This window comes from Zonotrichia leucophrys, chromosome 2, assembly GCF_028769735.1.
Source record: "Zonotrichia leucophrys gambelii isolate GWCS_2022_RI chromosome 2, RI_Zleu_2.0, whole genome shotgun sequence".
Classification (NCBI taxonomy): Eukaryota; Metazoa; Chordata; class Aves; order Passeriformes; family Passerellidae; genus Zonotrichia; species Zonotrichia leucophrys.
The window spans coordinates 80,993,586-81,017,408 of NC_088171.1; the positions used below are offsets into that span (position 1 = coordinate 80,993,586).

General features: G+C 37.8%; 1 protein-coding gene across 4 annotated transcripts in view; it reads left to right on the plus strand.

The window, feature by feature from the left end:
• CTNND2 (catenin delta 2) overlaps positions 1-23,494 on the plus strand; it is a 641,466-nt gene extending 617,972 nt beyond the window's left edge. For all 4 annotated transcript variants that reach the window (XM_064705500.1, XM_064705503.1, XM_064705501.1 and 1 more), the window contains 4 exons: positions 9,959-10,085; positions 14,147-14,278; positions 21,415-21,488; positions 22,306-23,494. In XM_064705500.1, the coding sequence (XP_064561570.1) occupies positions 9,959-10,085; positions 14,147-14,278; positions 21,415-21,488; positions 22,306-22,566 (594 nt within the window). In that variant the 3' untranslated portion in view covers positions 22,567-23,494. The remainder of the gene's footprint in view (positions 1-9,958; positions 10,086-14,146; positions 14,279-21,414; positions 21,489-22,305) is intronic.
• The last annotated feature ends 329 nt before the right edge of the window (positions 23,495-23,823 follow it).

Consider the following 23,823-nt stretch of genomic DNA (forward strand, 5'->3'; position numbering starts at 1 on the left):
GAAATATCCTTAGGGTAGAGCTATGAGGAGGCATCCGGAATCCAGAAGATTATGCATAGGTCACATCTACAGATGTTTTTTCAAAAGTATGGTACCTCAGAATAAAATTGGATTTTAATATTTGAATAGAATATAGTGACCTAAGAAGATAAACTGCATATCTTTTGGTACTGGGAACATTTTTAGTCCATTTAAATAATGTATTAAATGTTTTAAAACTAAATTACATTAGTTAACGGCAAACAATGCTTAGCTGGATTCATATGTACAGCACTGAAAAAAATCCAGACATCTTCCTAAAGACTTTCAAAGGTGTTTTAAAGATATATGCAAAGAGAAACTCTTTTTAATTGATGTCAATATTTTTCTCCAAAAGTCATTCAAGGAATATGATTTCTACCATTGTGAACAAAATGTCATATTTAATTAACTTGTATGCTTAATATTTGCATATCTAGGTCCAGGCACAAATCAGAGTAGATGTGCAGTTAAGGGTATGGGTGAGGAACTCTGTTCGTCTCAGCAGACTTGAGCAGAGTTGTTGGGTGGTGTTGGATGGCTGCTCACAGTGGTGCAAATGGATCAGACCACTAGAACTCTTACTTGCAGTGGTAGCACACTCATGGAGCACAGAGGGGAGGGAAATCAGTTAATTCCTGTGTCAGTCACAGCATATTTCTGTCTCAGAGGTAAATAGCTGAGCTGGCATAGTCAGTGCATAACACTGGGTGTCTTTGTGACGCTGAGCTGTGTTGCCGTACTGGGCACCATCACCATCCTCGTCCTTCTGGGTACTACAAGGAGGTCAAAAGTGTGTGTTCAGTATGGCTGGTACATGTTTATTCAGTCAAAGGTCAATGAAATATTAAGCTGCTGCATCAACATCCTACTTTCATCTCTTTGATGTTCTACATCATCTAATAATTGATGGGGGAAAAAGTACTAGGAAGTCCTTCTCATTTCTTTCTTCTTCTCTTCCTAGAACTGCTAAAGAAATTCAAAAATACCCTAAATATGTCTGCCATTTCAGACTTGAAAAAAGAAAGAAACTTTATATTTTGAAAGGAGTCTCTTTTGTAGTATGTGTGCTTTGTTCTGAGTGTTTTACTTCCTTACTTGCTGATACAGTTTGTCTTGATGAAAAAGCTGTAGCTACTTCTTCCTGCAAAAAGTAGAAATGAGAAGTTTCACTGGAAGTTTCTGAATTGGTTTATTACTTCTAATTGAACAGAGTGCTTTTAGAGAAAGTTGAGGATCCTCTACATTGAGAGTTGTAATATTTGGTGCAATAGTAATGTTTCTCTTTGAGTTAACAATACTGGTGAATTGGAAACTGTTAAAAGGGTATCAGTAAAAAACAATGTGCATTTCTCATTATTAATGTCCATGTGTGCTGGTGAGCTACATGTTCAAAGCAGAATATCCTTAAACTCACACAGGTTAACAGCAATAACTGGGATCTCTAACTCTGATTCAAGTGTATTATGCACAAACTTCTCACCTAAAACCAAGGACAGCATGAGTTCCTCCAGTGAGTTTTCTGAAGGGGCACTGATTCCTATTATGTCAGACAGCTCCACATTTGAACAAAATTATTCTCTCTTTTCAGCTGCACTGCTGCTGTTTGAGAAGCACAAACTTCTAATGGCTCTTGATCACAGTTAGTATCATTAGTATACCATATTCTTTACCATAAGGGAGAATGGTGCAAATTTCACTTTGCTAATGATTTTTTTTTTACATGTTTTACACTCATAGGTATAATAGAAGAGTTGTATCTGGTTGATTTTATGGTTTAATGCATGAAAAGTAAGAGTAAGAGGTTGATTGGTTTCTAGCCTTTGGAAGGACAGTAGATTTAAGAAACTGACCATGAACATAAAGTAGTACTAGTCTCTCTCCTGAAATTTTGTGGCCAAGAGCCACAGCTCACATTTCTAGATCATATACATGTTAAGATAGATGGAATTGCAGTACTGGAATGAAAATTACAATACAAATAAAAATCATTGTACATATTTTTTGTACATACAAGATACAAGCAAGAATAGCTCTTTTGTGATTCTAACAATTTAAATTATAGCTTCTATACATTGTGCAGGAGAAAATAGAATAACAGAAATTCTAGCTGAAAGGCCAAGTACTGCCTTCATTTCTTCTAAAATATATGGAAACAATTTTTTTTTCCCATATAAGAGGCAAAGTGATGCTTTGAGAAATGAATTTATTTCATTTTATTGCAGTGTTTTGAAAGGGGTTTTCTTTGGCTGCATATAACCTTAGCAAAATGAATAATGAACTCTGCCAAATCTGAAGTCTTGTCCTTCATGCTTTGCCTCACATACAATTCTCTTTTCTTGCAGCTATTTTATTTATCAGATTAGGTCTTGTCATCTTTGCAATTCACACAACAGGAAATCAATAATTAATTATGGATAGGTAAAGCAATGCCTCACTGATTGCCTAAAACATCCAAGACTTGCACTTTATAAAACCACCGGGGATAGTTTCCTTGCTGTTTCTCACTTGAATAGATTTGGCAAGTAATTAGCACTTATCTCTCCCTCATCGTGTGTCTCTTCATAGCTAAAATCAAGGGATAAGGTGTAAAATTAAGGTACAAGATCTGTGATTAGAAGATGATAACAATGCACATCAAAAACTGCATTAGAAAAAAGAGAAAAGTCACCAAGGCCATCTGCAGTATTTTGAAAGAAAAAAAAATGGATGAGAAGCACATAGTACCCCTTGCACTCCAATGGAAGAGAAAAACAGGGAGAGAAAATATTATAGATTATTTTGAGGTGGAATGCTGACAGTGGGAGAATAATGGTGTCGCTTTCAGAGAAGCCGAGGTGGAGGCTGGGAGGTGTATATCTCATTTCAAAAAAAATTAGTTTAACCACCGATTCTGAAAATGTCACTTCAAAGAGCCTACAGAAAACTTAATAATCCTCAGCCAGTTCCAGACAGTTTTGCTGCAGTTAATGACTGTCTGACTAGGAGCCCTTCTTTAAGCCTCGTGCTGCCCTAAATACGTATTTCAATATCTGTTTGTATTTCGGCTTCTTAAATTTGAACTTGTGCTGTGTCTGGGCTGCAGAAAGGGTCACTTGTAAGTAAAAGCCATTTGTACACTGAAATTCAGAGTGAGCGGACATGAAGCACTGAGGTCAAGCCCTCTGCACCAGATGGGAGACAGAAGCACTGCCTGTGTCACACAGCTGCAGCAGCTGTGGAGCAACGTGGCAGCCCCAGCATGTGGCCCTGGCACAGGGGACTGAGGGTTCCTGGGAGAGCTGGCTGCTCCAGTGGAGCTCTGCCACCCGCCTGGCCTGCTCCTTCCCTGCCTGGCCCTGCTGCTAATGCTGCTCTTGCCTTGGCCCAAGTGATGCCCCTGCTTCCATGGCATTCTCAACAGTCTCCATCCTCTCCCCCCAGTTAGGTCTGTGCCGAGGAGGAGGGAGTGGCCTTCCTCAGAGGCTCACACAGGAGTGGTACTCCCAGCATGACCTTTAGCCAGCAAGCAAGTGGCTTCATCATCATCATGAAACCGCATGGGAAGCAAGCTGTGCTTTCCTTAACCGCTTTGTCTAACTTCTCATCCTGCCACCAACTTCTATCCAAATTAACGTAATATTTTTAAAGCCCTGAAACTTGATTAATTTCTCTTCTAAGAATAATCTTCTGGCTTCCATAAGTTGTGGAATGAGACTACAAGCAGAAATACTAAAATCTTCAAATTAAAATGAGCTTCAGTGATGCATGTCTTCACTTTGGGTCTGTTGATTTTGGGTGCTTGGCTCATAACTCTTTGGGAGAGGAGCATGACACTTGGAGTCAGCAGCCCTTCTGAAGCCATTGAAATTGCTCCAGAATAAAGGATTTAAGCCAAATGGACATGTAAACTGGGAGAACACCAGGATCTTCCAGACTCAATCCCTACTCTTGTCTTGAGCAGCATATTTTGATTTACCTCTTCAGAAGCAAAAGATAAAATCCTAGGAATAAACATGGTAAGACTCATTAGAATTGTAGAGTAACTTATGGCAGCAAAATAATGTTTATTCATAATACATAGTAAAGCCAGATCAATGCCTAGGAATTCTTTTCTGGAAACAACACAAGCAAATCCAGAAAAAAACAATACTTTGAGGAGTCATTTACTGTTAATAGGATTTGAAAGTGTAAATTCAATTTTAATTTGTAAATTCAAATTAAAAATTTTAAAAACCATTGGGTTGAAATTATATAGTTTATATAAAACTAGTTGGTTTTTTTTTCCAGGAGTGTTTCTAGAGTTTTTGTAGCTGTAAGAATTTAGTTGAAATCTCTCTTCCAAAGGAAATACTCTTCAAGTACAAAGGCAGGGGCTGTTTTTAGAGAACAGTTGTCTAACCATCTCTTCCTCAGCAGCTCACATTTCCTTGTCACCCCTCCAGTGGTGCACAGGTTCTGTTGGTGGGGACTAGTTAGCTTCTTCCCTTGCTGCCACGGGCCTGGCTTGGTATTTTTTTTGAGAAACATTGGGAAATGTATTTATTCTTTTTCTTTTATTAAAACAAAATAATATGATTCCAGATTGTGAATCCTAATAAGTAAGGGCAGTTGTTGGTGATTGTAAAAAACTGATTATTTCAGAAATCTGATGTGAGAGCTCCATGAGATATTTATGTGGATTACCCCAACTTTGTGACCATTTCAGATTTCTCACCACAGTCAAGTCATACACATAATTTTCAGATGGCAATGTATCTAGATTATTTGATCCAGTTGTAATTTCTGCTTTGTCCTATTAAAGTTGTGACAGCAAATTCCCACTGAGGAATTGCCCAGACCTATGTAAGTGTGATGAGCCTTGACTTAATTCACATCAGATTTATCCTTTGCTGTAGACGGCGTCACACTGGTGCACAGCAGTCGGGATGTTTCATTGAACCTGACAGTGCTGCTGTGGCTGGTGAAGGGAGCAGCACTCAGAGCAGTGTCTGGCTGAGTTTCAGTGAGTAGATCCTCAGTTACATACTTACAGGCACTTTGCCTTGTTGCTGTGTCACCTACTTCTAACACCACAGTGGGTTTCTAGTTACTGATACCTGCAAGAGGTTATCTAATGAAACTTCACATTTCTTCAGCTTATAACCATTACGAGAGCAGTTATTACTTCAATTAATATCCTGGAACCAGTGAAAAGCTGAGTTATGGATAAGGAAGTAGGATGATGAAGCAAGTCTGCTTCTGTGTGCTTCAAGTTGTCTGTAAAATGTCTATTAAAGTAGGTTACCAGAGGATCAGACCTGAAGCAAGAAGTAGCATGCTGGCAAGGTTGTAAATTTCAGGAAGGTAGGACACAACATTATCTATAGTTTTTCAGGCTTTAGCTGGTTTTTAATGGGATTTTTTGCTTCATTTTAATTTTTTTTCTCTACTAGAAATTTCCCATTTACAGGAAGTTGCTCTTCTCTATTCCTGACAATGTTCAAACACCTATGGCCAGGAGTCAGAGCAGGCTGTGCTCTTCAACACTGAAAGATACTGAGCCATCACACAGCCATCATACCTCGTACAGTTCTTCTAGTGCACTCAGTGCTTTTCAAGGCAGCGTCTTCCTATAGAAGGTGATCAGTCAGAGGATAGGGCTTGTTTTCACTTTTGCTGCATGGCTATTAGCACATGGACTGTTGTGGGATTTCTTTCTGAGTGCATGCTGTGAGGTATCTAGGTTAGGCACCATACCCCTCCTGACTCCTGGACTTTCCTTGTTCCTGTTGGGAACTGTTGAGTCACCTGTTGTCTGTTTCCATCAGGACTTAATTTAATTCAGTCTTCACAATGTTATTGTACTACAAGAGAGAAAATGGTGTGTCTGATATCATCCACCTCCACAAATCTTCTCCTCAAATCAAAGACTCCCCTACCACTGACTTCTGAAGATTTGAAATTCTTGCAAACACAATAGAAATCTGATTCCCATTTTGTCCTTACATTTTAAACACAAAGAGAATATCAAGGAAACAAAGAAAAAAAATTAATTTTCATGAGACACATGCAATAGGTGTTTGGTGCAATAAGATTAGTTATCCTGACAAAATAATTATTTTCACATGGACCTGATGAAAATGATTTATTTTCAAAATGACTGAAAGTTGAGCAGGGAGATAAAGAACCTGTTCACCCCATAAGCCCAGTAAAAGGTGTTCAGAGAGACTACAATATCACTTTCATTTTCTATAGCGATTGTCCACCTCCCATCCCAGTTTTAATCCTGCAGCTTGTCCAAGAGGATGTTGTCAGAAACATGTCACTAACAAAAAAGCTTTAGCATTTGGAATTTATAAAGTATAATTGATATAATAGTATAATGGATATATTCAGTATAGTCAAAGTATAGACAAATGCCCAGTAGAAGATGTTTTGGAAGGATGTATAATGATATTTCTGTACTCTGGTTGTTCTCTGTCCTCCTGTTGTGTGCAGTTGCAACCTATTAATTAATTTAACAAAATACATTTACCATTGCATTTAAAAAATACATCTATTCTGTAACAGAATTGCACAGAATTGCTTTCCAATTTGTCACATCCTTTTGTCTTCCTCTTCATCTCCTAGATCACATTCGTGGCTAGTAAATTGGTTTTTTAAATTCAGCCTCACATACTTTGCTCTTGAATTAGCTTTCTTCTCTTCAGGACACTGCTGTATGCTGTACCTTTAAGTATCCAAGTCAATTTAATTAAATTTCATTACAGGCAGTAGACCTGAAACAAAATAATGAAAGCAGCCATCATGTCAGGTGGTATTTATCTAGCCATTAAATTGAAAATACCCCCTTTAGGCTCTTAAAAATTAGTTTCAATATTTAATACTAATAGCTTTTGGAATCATTAATGGGTATAGTTTTAATAAATTTCTTACAAACTGTTTACCTTTTCAAGGAAGGAAGCTTGTTGCTTGCTCCAGAAGAGAGCTAAGGATAAATAACTTGAAAGTATTAGGATTTTGAAATACTGTGAGGTCTGGGAGCTGCCTGCAATCTGTGGAAAAACACCGTGAAAGTCGTCATACAGTGTATGCCTTGTTTAGTCAAAGGCAATGCCAAGCCAGTACAAAACTTGCCTTAGAGTTTATTGTTTGCCTCACTTGTATTATTGAGCTGATTTGGCTTGCCAGCTTGGGAGTTTGTAGCAGAATTTATTTAAAGGCCTCATTATAAGCACTGTTGTCACCAGAGAGAAAAATGAAAATTTGCAGGGAAGAGAAGAAGGGAAAAACTCCACTGCAGAAAAAGACTGCTGGTGCCAGCATCCAAGCAGCTCTCCTTGCTGCTCAGGCACCTCACAGTGCTGTGTCTGAGGAAGCAGCATTGACAAAGTACCTGTTGATATCCTGCACAGCCAAACCAGTGCCATGTGCTGTTCCTGCAGAGTCTGTGGGATGGTGCAGGTGTCAGGGATTTATTTCATCTGCTTCCTGTCAGAAACAGGCTGCAGGTATTAGTGTGTACAACACCAATGAAATAGGAAACAGTAAGAAGGACGTAGGGGAAGACACTTGTCACTTTTTCCTGAACAATATGCCAGGGTTTTACTTGAGGGAAACAAGAGTGCAAAAGGTGAGTATACTTGGCCATGACTGTATCCAAATCCACAAAACTGGAAACATTTCTACCTTGCTTTATGTAAGCATGGTTGATGTCTCTTCTTTTGCAGGCAGAGAGTAATGAAGAGTGAGTGCATGCCTTTTCCTTTAGTCAGATCTGAACTCTGTCCTCTTCATCGCTTTCCTTTCTTCCATCTGTTTAAAAGAAAATTTATTTTTAACAGAAATAAATTCTTTTGTAGAAAACTACAACAACATGAGATATAGTCACTTTTGTTGTAAGAAATTCTTAACCCCAGAGAAGGAGAAAGAACAATTTTTCTTCATCAGGATAAAGGCATAGGCTTCTTACATGTTTGCTCCTTCAGTTTCATAATAGAGAAATGAATGCACAAGTTATTGTCAACCAGAGACAAAAAATAAGGCTATATGTGTTACTTGTTGTCTTGGATAAGATTATTGGACTTAAGCTATCCATTACAGCTTTAACTATAAGCTATTATGTCTTCTTTAAAATACGTGTATTTTATATATATGTACATATCATGTATAGTAATTTCCAATTTGATTTAAGAAGTTAGGGCTTCACAGATTTTTTTTTCTTCCGTTATCATGAACCCTCTAGCTTGGAGGATGTGGTTTGTGTAGAAACTTCTTTTTGGAGATGGGATATAGATTGGAAATGTTGTATATAGAAAATTTTGGTTTGAAGAAGTTGTATTAAAGATCAAGTATTTCTTTTTTCAAGTTACTCTTACTAATTTTTATTAATTAACAAGATTTCTCCCTTATATTTTCTTATATGTCTGTGATTAAATATGAGGTGCAGTTCAGTGACGTGTCTTAAATAGGAGCAATAGAGGACAAACAGTCACTGCTGACTCCAGGGAAAGTCCTGACTGTACTGTAAATGCCATAGCCCAGAATTCATTCTTGTTCATTTTTGTCTTTGAAATTGCAGCTGAGATACACCCCTGTTAGTACAAATGCATTACATGAGGAATAATGTCATTCAGCACCAATAGTTAGGTGTCACCTCTGGCTGTCCTAAGTTGTTCATAAAATTTCCCTCTACAAGAAGTGTATCTTCTTTCATCCTGCTGTGTCACAGTCTTGATGAGTCCTCTTTTCTAAGAGTCTCGTGGAAAGGGGACTTTAACCCATCTTCTCTTCTGAGAGCCAGGTGCCCATGGTTTCTGTGGATGGAACAAAGTCAGATACCTTGAGCAAAGACATTTTGCTGGATGTGTGGAATTCATTGCTGGATGCGTGGAATAGCTGAGTTAGGGGATGAGAGTAGTCTTTACTACCCCAACCCTGAATTATTTTTCTGTGAGCAAGAGGAGAATTCCAGCTGGTTTTTGGTAATGTTTTATTGTGTTCATTTCTTTAAGCATTTTGTTGCAAAACTTGTGTTTAGCACCATGCCTGGTGCGTGACTCAATTTCCCCTGAGTCCAACAGAAAGTGGGCATTTTTAAAACTGTGTGAGACTGGAAATCTCAGTGTTACTGAGTTAGATTTAACATTAAGAACTAATAAAGACAGTTGCAATCTATCAATACTGAAGGCAGTTGAAATACTGTCATTTAATAAGAACACTACCAGAAATCAGTTTATGCTCTCATGATAGTTTCAGACTATACATAATACATTTTTAAAAATGTGAAGTACATTATTTTGGTTTATTGCATTATGTTATGGTGCAGGACTAAACCATGAAATATTTAAACTTTCCTTTTTTATTTTTGAACTAGCTGGTTTTACTATTTGTATTACTTTGTTGCAGTTTTTTAATACATCGCCATGAACACAGTTTTAAATAGAAGGAATAGAATGTCATTCTATATGCCTTGAACAAAGCTGGAACAAAATGCATTGATTCTTTTTCTCTCGTGTGCGAGCATGAGAGAAAAAGAGGGCTGGTAATCCTGGAACTTCCCAATCTACTTATTCCAAAACTCCATATAAATGAAAAATATTTCAAGCCAGAATGAAATGTTTCAAGCAACAAGCAAACAAAAATATTTCAAACCAATGCTGTTTGCAATGTGAAAATTTTGGTTCGGAAAATAAGGCAGAACTATTAAACAAATAGCCTAAAACAGTGTTAATAATTTGAGTCATTCTGAGATGTGTTATTTTATAGAACTTTGTCCATTTATTTTCAGTCTTGCTGTGTCAGTACAGTCAGCACATCCTATGCTGCACCACTAACTACACTTACCACCCAGTGGCAGAGAGAAGACAGCAGCCTACCAGTGTATCCATAGTGAAAACATCAGAGAAAAATACTCTGCTAAAAGCAGTGAGGCGTGTGGCGTTTTCACTGACCATTGTCACCCTTCTTGGTGTTGCAGGATGGATGGTCACAGTATCACTTTGTAGCCTCATCTTCAACAATAGAAAGGGATCGGCAAAGACCGTACTCATCATCCCGCACGCCCTCCATCTCTCCCGTGCGCATGTCTCCCAACAACCGCTCAGGTAAGGCCAGGCCCAAGCGAAGGCACAGGTAAAAAGCCATCACCATCATTTTCTCTAATATCTGGATTGTTGTTCACTCTGGGGGAAGGGCACAAATTGTATTCTTTACTGTCACCAAATTATTTGGTCAAAACAGGATTTAATTTTTTTTCATTAGCACCTCATAAAGTTTTACAGAAGAAAGATTATTCCATAAGGTTTTACAGAAGAAAGATTATTCCATAACATTTTGTCATAAATTCTCCCAAAATGTTTTCTGGATGGGGATTACCTGATTAGATCCCAGGGCAATGGCATCCATTGGTACCACCAGGAAATTCTGTTGCTCACTTTGCTAGTCATGAAAGCCACTATGTGGTTTATGACCATTTAGTATACTTAGCAGAATGTTAAAGAACCACATTACTTTTTTTGTCAGTTTTTATTCTGGGTATGTATGTATACATAAACAAATGTAAGTTCCATAAATTTGTCTACACATCTTCCTAACATTGATAGTATATTTACACCAGCTATTATCAATTTTATATGATCTGCACAATGAACTGATGTAAGTATCTCAACTCATGCCATAGTGCAAATTAATTTTTCTATCTAGAAATCGGGTAATCTTTCCCTCACTTTACTCTAAGGTAAAGCATACCTTCATTAGATAAAACCATTCCCAGTGAAAAATTTTCAAGATAAACAGAGTGCACTGACAGTCTTTCAGTGGCCTTTCTGCTGCTTGTTCAATCAAATGCTGTCATTCCATAGGTACACAAAGGGTTTAGGATTAAAATTGCCAAACTTATTATTGCCATTACGCTATAGGTTTTTTTCAAGAAAATTGTTTTGTTAATTATCTAGAAGCTGTATCTTAGTCCTGCAGAGCAACAGTTGAGGAGATGTGAAAATGTAGCCAGAAGTACAGCAAAAGCTGCTACTCTGTTTTGAAAATCTGCCATTACACAAGTCCATAAAGAGCTCATCTTGACTGTATGTGCAAGGTACTTGAAATGTCTGGCCCTGAGATCTTAGTTCTTTCTCTTGCCAGAGCCATCTTCTCACTTCTGTTACTCTAAATTTTGGATGAAATTTTACTGCCATCCTCAGTTATCATAAGACTGGAAAAGCACGAATAATAGTGGCTGTTTCTGAAGGAAGAAGAGCCCATGTCATTACATACCAGTCAGCTCAATGTCAGTCTAGAAAATTGCTGGAACAAATAATCAGAACCTGAACAGCTCAAAGGTAGTAGGAGCATAAGATATTACTTAACTCTAGGAGTCTCTATTTCGAGATAATAACGTAAGTTGCTGTATGTCTGGTAGTATCCATATCAAATTCAACCATCAATTCAATACCAATTTCTCTTATTAAATCCATCTGAATTCCTGCTACAAGAATTTGCAGAAAGAAAAGTCAGTAAGTACAATATCCTATGATCAGTAAGACTCTTTCACACAAAATTTTTATGGAAAAGCCTAAGGCAAGCTAGCCAACAGTTCATAAAACATCCTATGTGGTAAATAAAAACTTACTGAAAACCATTCACAAGGAAAGGGTATTGTTTATTGCCAAAATGGCAGAATGCTGTGCTTAGAGCCTAGCTTGGGTCCAGTACCCTTCAGTGGTTTTAGTAATATGCAAAAGTTACCTATTAACTGTGTGGGTGACGTAAACCTGGGAGACACTCATGTTCTTGGATGGGCATTATTGAAATTCAAAGTGATCCTGAGAAATTTGAAGTAATGTTCAAAGGGAAAAAATTAACCAGTCCTTTGAAAATAAGTTATAAGGAGAATGTCTGACTAGGTGACGTTCCTAATTTCTAAGGTTCTTTAGAAATTATCTGGTGATTTTTGTCAGTTGCACGCATGAATTGGAAGGTGGAAAAATTAGGATATGAGAATATGCTGAAAGGACTGAAATTGTTTAACTCAGGTAAAAGAGACATGAGAAGGAGACGGTGGGAGGAGGTACACACCAAGTCTTCAAGCACGTAACAGCCAGCCATGAAGAAGAATGGTGTGAACTTTTTCTGCTTTCATAGCAGACAAATGGAAATAATGAGCAGCAAGGAGTCAGGCTAGACATTTCCTAGCAGTGCAGAAAGCAAGCACTGGAACAGAGTGCTTGGAGCAGTTATGTGATCTCTGTCATTAGAAATCTTTAGTTCCAGATTAAAATCTGTCAAGAATTATGTTGGTATACTGGATCCTACCTTGGGGTAAAGAGTTGAAGTAAATGAACTCACACCATCCCATCCATCCCTAGGACTGGGTGACAAAAGACTTTTCCATGTCCTTTAAGAATTAGAGCAGAAAAACGTTATATCAATTTTCAGTCTAATATCAACCAAACCCTTCATCTTTGCTTCCAGTAAAAACTGTGAAAGAGGGTTGATTCTGCATTTTAATGCTTTCCAGAAAGTAGTTTTCCTCTCATGGGAAGAGCGAGGGAATTCCCACAGGGAACAGAGACAGATGATTTTATCTGTATCAGTCAATTTTGTTCAAAACACCAGAGTGTTTATAACCATTACCAGAGTATGTGAAACAAAATGTGTCTCTCTGCTAGCAGCTTTTTCAAGGTTTGCATTCTGGCCCTCTCCCCATTAGACTCAAGCTGCCATTAGCTGATTTGGTGGTTTAACGTCATGTTTCTTTGTATCTGCTGGATTATCAGCTTTAGATTTACATCACTATTGGCAAACAGTTTAAAAGCAATCCCCAATTCTAATGGCTTCATAAGAAAGAACATCTGTCCCACATTTGCTCTGTAAATTCAGAAGCCAGGGCCAGCAAAACCAATTGAAGCAGAATTCAACATCACTTGTGCTTCCCTGCTCCATAGTTGAGTGCAAGTACTTCACTGTTGCTCAGCTAAAATATGTAACATAGTTTAGAGATGCTGGAAGATATGCCTCAGGGTCAGTCTTCACAAAGAGTTTGTATTACATTTTTAATTTTTTTTTCTTTTCTTTGTTTATGAGCAAAGGGGTTGTTACTGTTTTTGAGCTTCTTTTTACATAGCAAATACCTGGATGGAGGCAGGGAAGTAGTGTGTAGGGGCAAGCACCAGTACTTCAGTAATGTTTGTGCCACTGTGCCCTTACGGGGCTCTGGGGAGCTCTGCCACTCACCCTGTGCTCCTCCTGCCCCCCACAACAGGGAAAGTGCACTTTATTTACCAGTACCTAAATATATTGAAGTCAGTTCACTTGAAAGCCATTATTTTTTTCCTTTGCTTTTCTCCTTTTCCTAAGCATTGCAGACTCTAAGGCTTCATGATCAGTGACAGTGATCACTTCCACATTCTCCAGTGTGAGAGACTTGAGTACAAAGCCCAGTTCTCTTTTGTGCTACCTGTGCTTTCCTCCTTCTAGCTGTACCTTGCGTATAGGTGATGAAGGCTTTAGTTTTTATAAAAATAGCTTAAAGTAGCAGTTGTTGCTTTAATGGAAATTATTCACACATATAGCTATTTAAAGACAAAGAAATTATTTGAGTTACCTTTAACTGCTAGGCATTCTTTGATATCTGTTTTCTAGGAGGAAAAAGGTGTTATTTTCTTCCGTTTTCCATTCAAATAATTTAATTTATTTACTTTCAAGAGAAAAGGGAAGAAGGTAGTTTTATAAGGGTTTTTCCCACACAGTTGAAAGTTAAGTCTTTTCAATGGAAATAAAGTAACCATTTTGAGGAAAAAATGGAAGTGCCCATACCAGAAAGTTTTGACAAGTTAAAGAAACTGAAAAGCAAAAGAGAAAAAAAAATTCTTGAACTTTTTTTTCTTTAATAGCAATTGTCTTAGATGTTGGATGTAAGTAAAAAGAAATTTAACATTTAGAAATAAAATTATGTTTGCAGTTGGTTGTCCAATAAATACATTTGCCTTGTCGTTGAAATAACAGCATCTCTTCTTTTCCTCCATAATGTGGTAGTGTTTCTTCAGTCAGCTTCATGTTAGAAAACTAACAGATGTAAACTTTACAGGAATGCTTACTCAAGAGTTAAACCCTGCGTTCAGTCGTGTATGATTAAAAAAAAAAAAAAAAATCCATTTTTGTTATCTAGCAAGTGCCCCAGCCTCACCTCGGGAAATGATCAGCCTAAAAGAAAGAAAAACAGACTATGAATCAACTGGAACTAACGCCACTTACCATGGAGGCAAGGGAGAACACACTTCTAGGAAAGACACCATGACAGGTGAGATTTTGCTTGCATAGCATATATATAAATCAGCTGTGATAGAACACTGATTTTATAGGATTGCCTGGGCTTGCTGCACTGTGGAAAAGGGTCAACCTGCTTTTGTTAATTCCCAAGTTTTAGCCACCTTGAGAAATACAACTGAAGATATATTTGAATGAATACAAGACTATGTGAAAATGATTTGTGAACACCATGGTTCTTCACAGAAGAAAGGCTCTAAATCAAATCTTGCATGTCTTTTTCAATTTTACATTTGTTTTCATTTCAGGAGGAAGTTGGTTGATCACTTTGAATTAACTGGTATATTTGCAGTGATCCCTAACATCTGTCTTTTGCAGGGAATGCTCTCCAGGATGAGTTACCTTATTTTGTATGTCAGTATTCATAGGAACTTTGCTGCTCTTTGTAAAGTTTATCTATGTTACTTTCCTAGTGGGGCTGATTTAAACGCAGTAATTTCTGTGTATGTTGTAGCATCTGTTGCAGGTTTCTCTGAAGGCCTCTCTTCCCCAGTGATCTCATTAATCTCTTAGCATTTCAGTAATTAGGAAATTTTGAGTGCTTTTCCCAGTGCTGTACCTCTTCATGAATTCTCTTGCAAATAAATGTTGGTCTCCATCACCATTGCACCATCATGGGGCTGATATAACCATTATTGAACTTTTTGTCACATTTATACAGCACCAAGCATCACACTCTCCTCCAAATGCTGCCTCAGGGCAGGCAAAAAATCTCAGTGATAAGTCTGAATTGCAGTTACCTTCTTCCATGCCCTCTGTAGAGGTCTTTCTCAGAGGCAGAATGAGTTGCTCACCAGGAACATGGTGACTCCGCATCAATCCATCCATAAGATCCATCTTTCAAGGCTGTATTCAAGATATGAAGATACTCACACTGTATCTACTACATTAAATGTGGTTATGTAATCAAAACCTAAAGAGCAGCCTTGGAACTTGTGTGAAAATGCAATATGGAGTATTTTCCTGAAGGTGAAAATCTGAAGAGAAGAATGACAGTGAAGAGCATTTGAAAACCACAGAAATTCGGAGTGCCCTGAATGACTTCTATGGGGTACTACGGGCAAGTACAGAAGATTCAGTCAAGGTACTGCATTTTATGTGTCTGTCTTGTTTTGAGTGTTTCATAGTCACTGCACGAGGTAGTTTTCTATAAGAGTTCAGTGGCCCCTACTTGGCTGATTGTGAAGGACAGCACTGATGTGTTCTTCAGCCATTTGTCAAGGACCCATGAAGGGTGAATCTCAGGAATAAGAGCATCAGGCTGGAAAGGAAAAGGCAGAATAAGTAGTATTTTGTTCTAGCTGTATCTGTAAATTCAGATTAGGAAATTGTATCAGGAAGTTCACCAAAATACAGTGTCTCCATGCTGAAAATATGGGTTTCCTTGCATATAGTCTTGCCTCTGTCCACATGTTAAGAAAATTGACTTCTTTTTTCACACCCCTTTTCACTTTCTTTTTGAATGTGGTGCTTTTCTTGTCTGATTCCTACTTCCCTTAATTCCTTTCTCTCGCAGTATAATTTTCAGATCGTGGGGTTTATACTGCCTCAGCAACCTTTACTCCGCTTTGATTTTTCCATTGTGTTTTCCTCTAATATTGTCTTGTATTTTGTCTATTTCTGTCGATTATTTGGGTGGGCTTTTAGGAAGGAAACTTGAAACTATTAGCATCATACTCAGCTATCAGCTGTCTTTCCAGCTCCTGAGGTCAGTGAGGGAAAAAAAAATCAAACTAATTCAAATCAAAAAATGTAATATTTCACAATCTTACATGACCAATGTACAAATAAATATGGAACTAACAAGTAACTTTCTCTCTTTCAGATCACCAAATCTCTGCACGTTTGGTCTAAGCTCAAATTAAGCACCATTATAAGAACAAAAGAAAATGATGGAAGGAGTTTTGCTCGTCAATATTCAACATGGAATTTATGTAACATAATTGTACCTCGTTAAATAATAAATATTTTATTTTAAAAAACATATAAAGTCAGTATTTGTGATTTTGTGAGACATTTTGACTTTGCTTGAGTGGCCCAATACAAGTTCATGTAGCACATTTCTTACGATGCCCATGATTCATTTTGTGCATCAGACAGTGCATTGCAGCCAATACATCCACGTGGATGGGACTTAGATGAATGTTTTCTCAGGTTCCACCTGGCACACACATATTTTGATCTGCTCTTCTACTTTTGTGCCAAGCTGATGTATTACACAAAGCTTGCTTTGACTTAGGGATTTTACACAGAGCGTAGAGCCAAAGCTGTAGTCCCAATTTATCCATGACTGTCTCCATGCTCTTCTCCAAAGCTCTTCTCAGTTTATAGTTGAAAAATTTTATGACCTTTGAGCTGAGACTGAAATGAGGGTTTTTTGATGGATTCTCGAAGTAGGAATGTTGGCTTCCTGCCATCCTGAGGATTTGTCAGGGAACCTCTGGGGAAAATGGAGAATCTATGAAGTAAACAGTTTGGCTGAAGACGGTAACTTACATTGATTTCACGAGGATAGATAAAAAAAAAAAGAGGCACAGTATCAAAGTTTTCATTGCCCTCTTCACAGGTTTATGATGCCTTTTATATGTACTGTCTATTTTCTCTTCTCTGTAGAAAATAATAACCAATTACAAAATGTTGTCATCTAAAGTATATTTTTAAGACAAAAGCTATTATATTCCATTAAGGAAAATGGGAACTGTAAGTGCACGTGATAATGTTATTTATGCCATGTTGTTTTCTTTCAGAACAGGGAAGATAAGGTCCCTGTGGACCATCATGGGACTCCTTCTTTGAGGTTTCTTTTACTTTTTTAGTTCCTTCAGTGAACTAATATGTACATCACAGTCAACATGCTGTGTCTTCTCTTCCAGCAGCAGAGAAAAACATCTAATTAATTTCTTTTTCCTTTGGTTGTGGAGAATCAATCATGAATACTTTTGTTATTTAAACTTACTGGCAAGTCCATGCATATTTGGAACACAAAAAAAACACCATCAGGTGCTACAGGTGCTCGGATGATGATGATTATTATTGTTATTGTTGTTGTTGTTGTTTTCAGAAACAATAATGCACTGTAATCTTTTCTCATGCCCTTACCTCATTTTTCACTGTGCAGGAAGGTGGCAGTGGTAGTGACAGGTAATGATCTCTGTTACCTAAGATTTGTGAGGTACAGAAACATTTTCCTTTACTGTGTTGAACTAAATTTTCTTAAATGGAGACCTGCTGCTAATAGCAGAAAAAGCAGGTTGTGTGATACCAGATGAGGATGACTACCTGTCCAGCTGAGCTGTCTTTTCTTGCTATCAGTTTGTTCCTAAGGGCAGAAGGCTAGCATCTTGTTATTCCAAAGTGTCTGTAAATGTGTTCAGAATAAGCACTTTCAAGATCTGAAAGCCGAATGTTAAACCATTAATCAAGTGACTGGGATATATGGGGATGAATTTGGTCAATGACATCTTTGTCACATAAACCACTGAGTAACATAATTTTCAATTTTTGTCATCTTTAAAGAAAACTGCTATAGGCAACTATGTGACTTTTTTTTTTTAACCAGTATCACCTACAAGACTGAACAGAAGGGAGAAAGAAAGCTGGTTTTCTATAATGTCCTGTATGCAGCTGAGCCACAAAGTACTGCAGGTTGATCATAGTATTCATTTTAGAATGCTCACAATTTTGCCTCTTCAGTGTTATCATGGACTGATGTTTAGAGACTGCATAAAATACACACATAAACACACACATTGATCACTTCTCTATTAATTTAATTTTCAGCTGGTTCTCACATCTCTGTGAAGAAATGTGGCTGCAGAAATATCTCTGTTTCTTTCTCCTTTCCCTCCTTTCCCTTCTCTTGCCATTTTTATTTTTAAAAATACTTTACTGACTTCTCTTTCCATTTGTTTTACAGTTTTATTATAATGATAAATATATAATATTATCAGGAAAAATCAGATGTTAACCACACTATCTGTCCATTTATCTAGCTCATTCTCTCCTTTCTTGTATATTTGTCCTCTACTTTTGGATAGCAAGAGTCAACTGCTCGCATTATCATGGCAGAGTGGGAATGGAGTTCCCAGGGATTCCGCCTGCATGTTCAGAAGCAGATACTGGAGCAGGGCTGCATTCACTGCTAGCAGCTACTTTCTTGACTTACATTTCCATCAGAATTACCTCAACCTCCAAGCTAGCTTAAGCCAAGATTTCTTATTCTTGAACTCCTGGGATTTATTGTCAAGCATTTTATGTCTCATTGTTTTTATTGCTTTGAGAAAATATTACTAAGGGTTTGAGGAGGTTTTTTTTTTTTCATTTTTAACTTTTGAATCTGTATCCCCATCACTGCAGTGAAATCAGCCACACTGAGCTTACAACTATTTTCATAAGCTGAAATTATCAGTTTTCCATTGTAGAATATGTGATCCAAGAGACTGTAAAATTTCAGTCTGGTATGTGACATTTGTGAGCACATCAGTGCAAATGTCACAGTAGTGCACTGGACAGCTACACACCAACTCTGAACTATTTCTAGGTTTATAATAGTCATGGCTAATAGCAGAACATATGTACCACATGTCTTTGTATATCTCAATATGGAAAGGTCATGACCTCCCTCCTGATGTCTAATTGCCTGAAGGGACAACAAGCAAATTAGCATGTGTCCAGTTTGCTATTTTCATCGGATTCTTCATAATACCCTCAGATTACTGTTGCACCTTGTACCAGTCTTTTGCTCTTGACATCAAACAATCAGGAACAGCACTGACCTGTCTGAACTCAATATGTCCAGTCATGTCTGACTAGAAACTCACATGCATGCAACTTCCAACCCACTTGTCTTGGCACATATGTTCATAAAAGCAAAAAGTTCTTCCTCCACCTAGCCACTCCGATACATTGAATGTCACTTTAATGTTTTTTTAAGAACTAAGGCTTCACAAAATGGATGTCTGAAATACTTGAGTATCTTTAGATCTTGAGAAGAGGAATTTGTTTAACAAAACTTCTGGCATTTTGTGGGACAAGCAAGAAAATCAGAAAAACAGCTTTAAAAAGTTGGTATCAAGGAAAGATGTGGCAGCTGTACTACTGAGAGTCGTGTTGTCATGAGATGCACCATAAAGAGCAATGTTGATGCAAACTTCTCTAATACTAAAGATCATCAGGAGGGATATTCTCAAACACTACAGCAGAGGCTGCAGATGGAATATAAAGAAACCCACTGAAATAACAGCCAAGTCTCAAAAATCCCTTAAGTGACAAAATGTAGCCTGAACAGTGAGAATTTCTGCAGATCAACTCTTTGGCATTAATGTTGACAACCAAAGAAAACTACTCAAGCACTACTTTCTATCATTGCTCCTGTTTCTGTCTCTTGCAGCCTATTGGCAGACAGGTAGAATTAGGAGTATCTACCACAGGAGGAGCCCAACCAGCATCTGTCACTAGAGTTCATATTCTTGCCACCTTAAAAAAAAGGGTCATGCTGCACTTGGAGACCTCTGGGGCTCTTCTCCATTTCCTACACAGGATTTTGCACTTTCTTAGTTATTGCATCCAGCTCTTCAAGGAACAAGAGGGGTTTTACCCCTATCAGTTAATGGCTGTAAAATGTAAAGTCTCTTTTTCCAGCTGTTAGAGCTCATCAAGCCACAATATAAACCCTGCCTCTATCTTGTTTTTACAAACAAAATGCAGATCTTTAAGAAAAAACATCTGAGATCTGTAAAGCAGCAACATGGAGCAGTGCATCAAACTGACAAAAATTATACCCTCCGCATGGAAGACCAGAATTGATGTATTCCAGTCAGCTTTGGCTGAAGGCCATGCCATTTCTTTCTCCAGAAGGGGTGCAGTGGTGGGAGGAAAGGTAAAGGAAGTTTTATGTGCAGATGTCCATGCTTGCACATTGCAAAAGGAAGAAAGAATCCTTACATCTTCGTTAATGTGGTTCTTCCTAGTGATGTGACTGGCATGGATCCTATGTCCAGCTTTCAGCTTTGATGCTCAGCACTTGTTGTCACAGGTTTTGAGCTGTGGACGTATTAAAGGCCACTCCTTGTGCCTCCAGGTTTTTTGCCATTGCACAGAGACCTGGGGGTGGTCACAAGCCACGTGTTTCTGTTCCACTCGTGACTCTCATTCACAGCTACTCCATTTTTACTTTCAGGCCTGTTCTTTTATAGTAAGAGTCCTCATAACAGCATTCAGTCATCGGTTAGAGTGTCTGGAAAGTTAATAATGCATGAAAAGTGTGCAGCAGCCACACAAAATGCTATCTTCATAGTCTTTCAAATATGAGAAATTACTACAGTCTTTCAAGTCCTACAAGCAAACTAAGCTTCAGCTACATTGCCAAATCAGACGGCTCAGTGGAGTCAGCTTTGCAAGGAATATCCTTTGCTTTTCATTTGGGGTTTTTTGGGATGGAGTCAGAAATAAATTTTTGCAAGACTGTATATCATCCTCCTCTTTAGAAATACTCCAGTTTCAAACTCATAGCTCAGTTTTGTCTGTGCATTTGAGTAGTAGGACACCTGAGAAGAAAGTGGCAGCAGTGACAGCAGTCATGTATTTGAGACTGTCTTGGCCAGACCTCTTCAGTATAACTGCATATTACTTTTTGCATAACTTTTTGTCACTTATATTTAATCACTTTATGCTTGAATAATTTCATGATAAAGCAGAATTACTGTAGGATTAATGATCCAGGTTGTCCAATTGAAGTGAAAGAACTGAAATGTTTCTTAATCTCAATATTTACAGTTGTGGTTTGTTACATGTGTTACATAAACCCATCTATAACCTGAAATTTATTATTGAATGCTAGATTTATATGAAATTATTTGGTTGATGCATATAAGAAGTGCACAAGATTGTTATGAGCATGACATGGAGCCTGTTACCATTAATAAATGAATACCAAAGAGATGTATGTACACCAAAGCAAAGATGATGACCATTCAGTGGGAGGAAAAGCCTGCAGATGCTTTTAAAGACTTTTATGTGTAGGAAACAGGCTTTGTATGATGTACTTAATGAAGAATTCAGTTTGAGGCCAAAGAGGCATGTTTGGTAAACCTGCTTTTTCTCTCTCTGCAGCTCAGAACACTGGAATCTCAACTTTGTACAGGAATTCATATGGTGCACCTGCTGAAGATATCAAACATAACCAGGTAAGTACAGAGACTAAAATGTTACTGTTCCAGATGGCAAAAGACTGTTGCAACATTGTATATGGAAATGGGAAAAATTTAAAAACATCACAGATAAGCACATTGCTTCATGTAGAATTTTACTCATGTGTCCAAATCAAACAACTGTGTTTGAATATGGGAACTGAAATGATGTCCTGAAGGTAATTTACTCCTTGATAGCAGTTGTAGAAATAGAAACTAGAGTAGTTACACTTTGTGCAGTTGTAATATCAGACCAAAACTTGTAACATCACTTTGGGCTGCTAAAAGTTGTGAACTTAGGCAGCCTTTTTCAATCCCTTCTTAGAGTGCAATGCAGATAACTTGTTCTGAACAAATATCAAGGAGTTTGGGTCATAGCAGTGCGACTGTTACTGCCATCTTGAGGGAACATTACTAACATGTAACAGAGCAGCAGGATCCACAAAGCATTCTCACATTGGTGTCTGAGCCATCAGTATTCCTAGTGATAACCATCTGAGGAATGACAGGCTATCTCATTTTGCAGCCACAAAGTGTGTCCCACCTTACAGAGGTGGAATGAAGCAGGGGATAGTCTTCTAGGATAGTAAGCATGTGTTTATACATTTCAGATTTCAATAAAGTCTCAGCTATAAAATCAGAGATTCACAGGGATGTTGGAAAAAAAAGGTTAGAGGACTGTCTTTGAGCAGAAGTTTAGATAATGCACAATTTTGTATTTTTAGCATGAGAAATGTAAGCGAGATTAACTCCTTCCATCCTGTTGCCTACAACAAGTTGTGTCTAACAAGTTGTGGGTGTTGCTGTCTTTCAGGTTTCAACACAGCCAGTTCCACAGGAGCCCAGCAGAAAAGATTATGAACCATATCAGTCATTTCAGAATTCAACAAGAAACTATGACGAGTCCTTCTTTGAGGACCAAGTGCATCATCGTCCGCCTGCAAGCGAATACAACATGCACCTGGGACTAAAGTCAACTGGCAACTACGTCGACTTCTACTCAGCTGCTCGTCCCTATAGTGAACTTAACTATGAAACAAGCCACTATCCAGCCTCTCCCGACTCCTGGGTGTGAGACTTGGGCAGATACAAAAGCTCCAGGAACTGTGCATGTGCATGCATACCACGAGACATTTTTTTTCCTGCAAATTTAGTTTGTTAAAGCCTGTTCCATAGGAAGGCACAGATAACCAGTATGGAGAAAATTAAGAGATTTTTTTAGAAGGCTAAAAGATATGAAAGCTAAACCTGGGAGTAATTAGAAAGAAATATATATATACATATATATATTTTACAGTGTGGGGCAACTTTACTGTTGGCCTGTAGAGTCTAAAGTTCAGTGCTGTATATTGAACGTGGCTGAAGGAAGGAGGAAGAACATGACAGTGGATCTGGGTCAAGAGTTAAGCACAAGTTACTGAGCAGCATACATACTTTATGGGGAACAGCTTCTCACACCTTGTTTAATATCCTCATTCATTGTGAATCTAGGCTTCAAGTTGCATTTGGGGTTTCCTCTGTACAGCAAGATGTTTCTTGCCTTTTGTTAATGCATTGTTGTAAAGTATTTGATGTACATTACAGATAAAAAAAAAAGGTGCATTGTGTATATTACACCAATGCCACAGTGTTTCTTCATCTATGGTTCTAAATATTGCTTCAATTTCAAATTTTGAAAGATGTATGAATTTCCAGTTTTTTGTTTTCTTTTCCCCGGTGCGTTTTAACAAAAAAAAAAAATCAAAAAAATCAAAAAAACAAAAAGGAATATTTAGCAGTATTGTTTGTTCGGATATGTGACTTTGTTTGTGGCAACTCAAAAAAAGGCATTCAGCAGTTTCTGACAATTAACATTCATCATTCCACACTCCTTGTCAACAAAGTGCTTTTTCACTGCCTAAAATTTTAGATGTAGATATTTGAAATAGATTTTTTTTCATTTATACCAGTTTTCTTTATGATGATACAGTGTTAAAAGAAAATAAATTACAATTGATCTGTCATCCATATTTGCTAAGAATGTCTATTTCCAAGAGCCTACCATACAAATACACATTCTTACTCGTGTGTGTCCATGTATGCATAGTATTCCGTGTGCGTGTGTTTGAGTGTGTGTGTTTGTGTGGCGTAAGACTTCTTTTCATCCAATGTTCTCCTTGTTAAGCTTCAGTTTTTGTTTGATTTTCAGTTCATTTAAACAGTGGAAACTCCAGTATGTGCTTTCTCTTACTCACTTCCGTAACCATCGATAGCAATTCAGCATTGCTAGGCCACATGCTCACAAAAGAAGGGGTAGCTGATTTTTTATCACCAACTCCATCACCCTTAGATG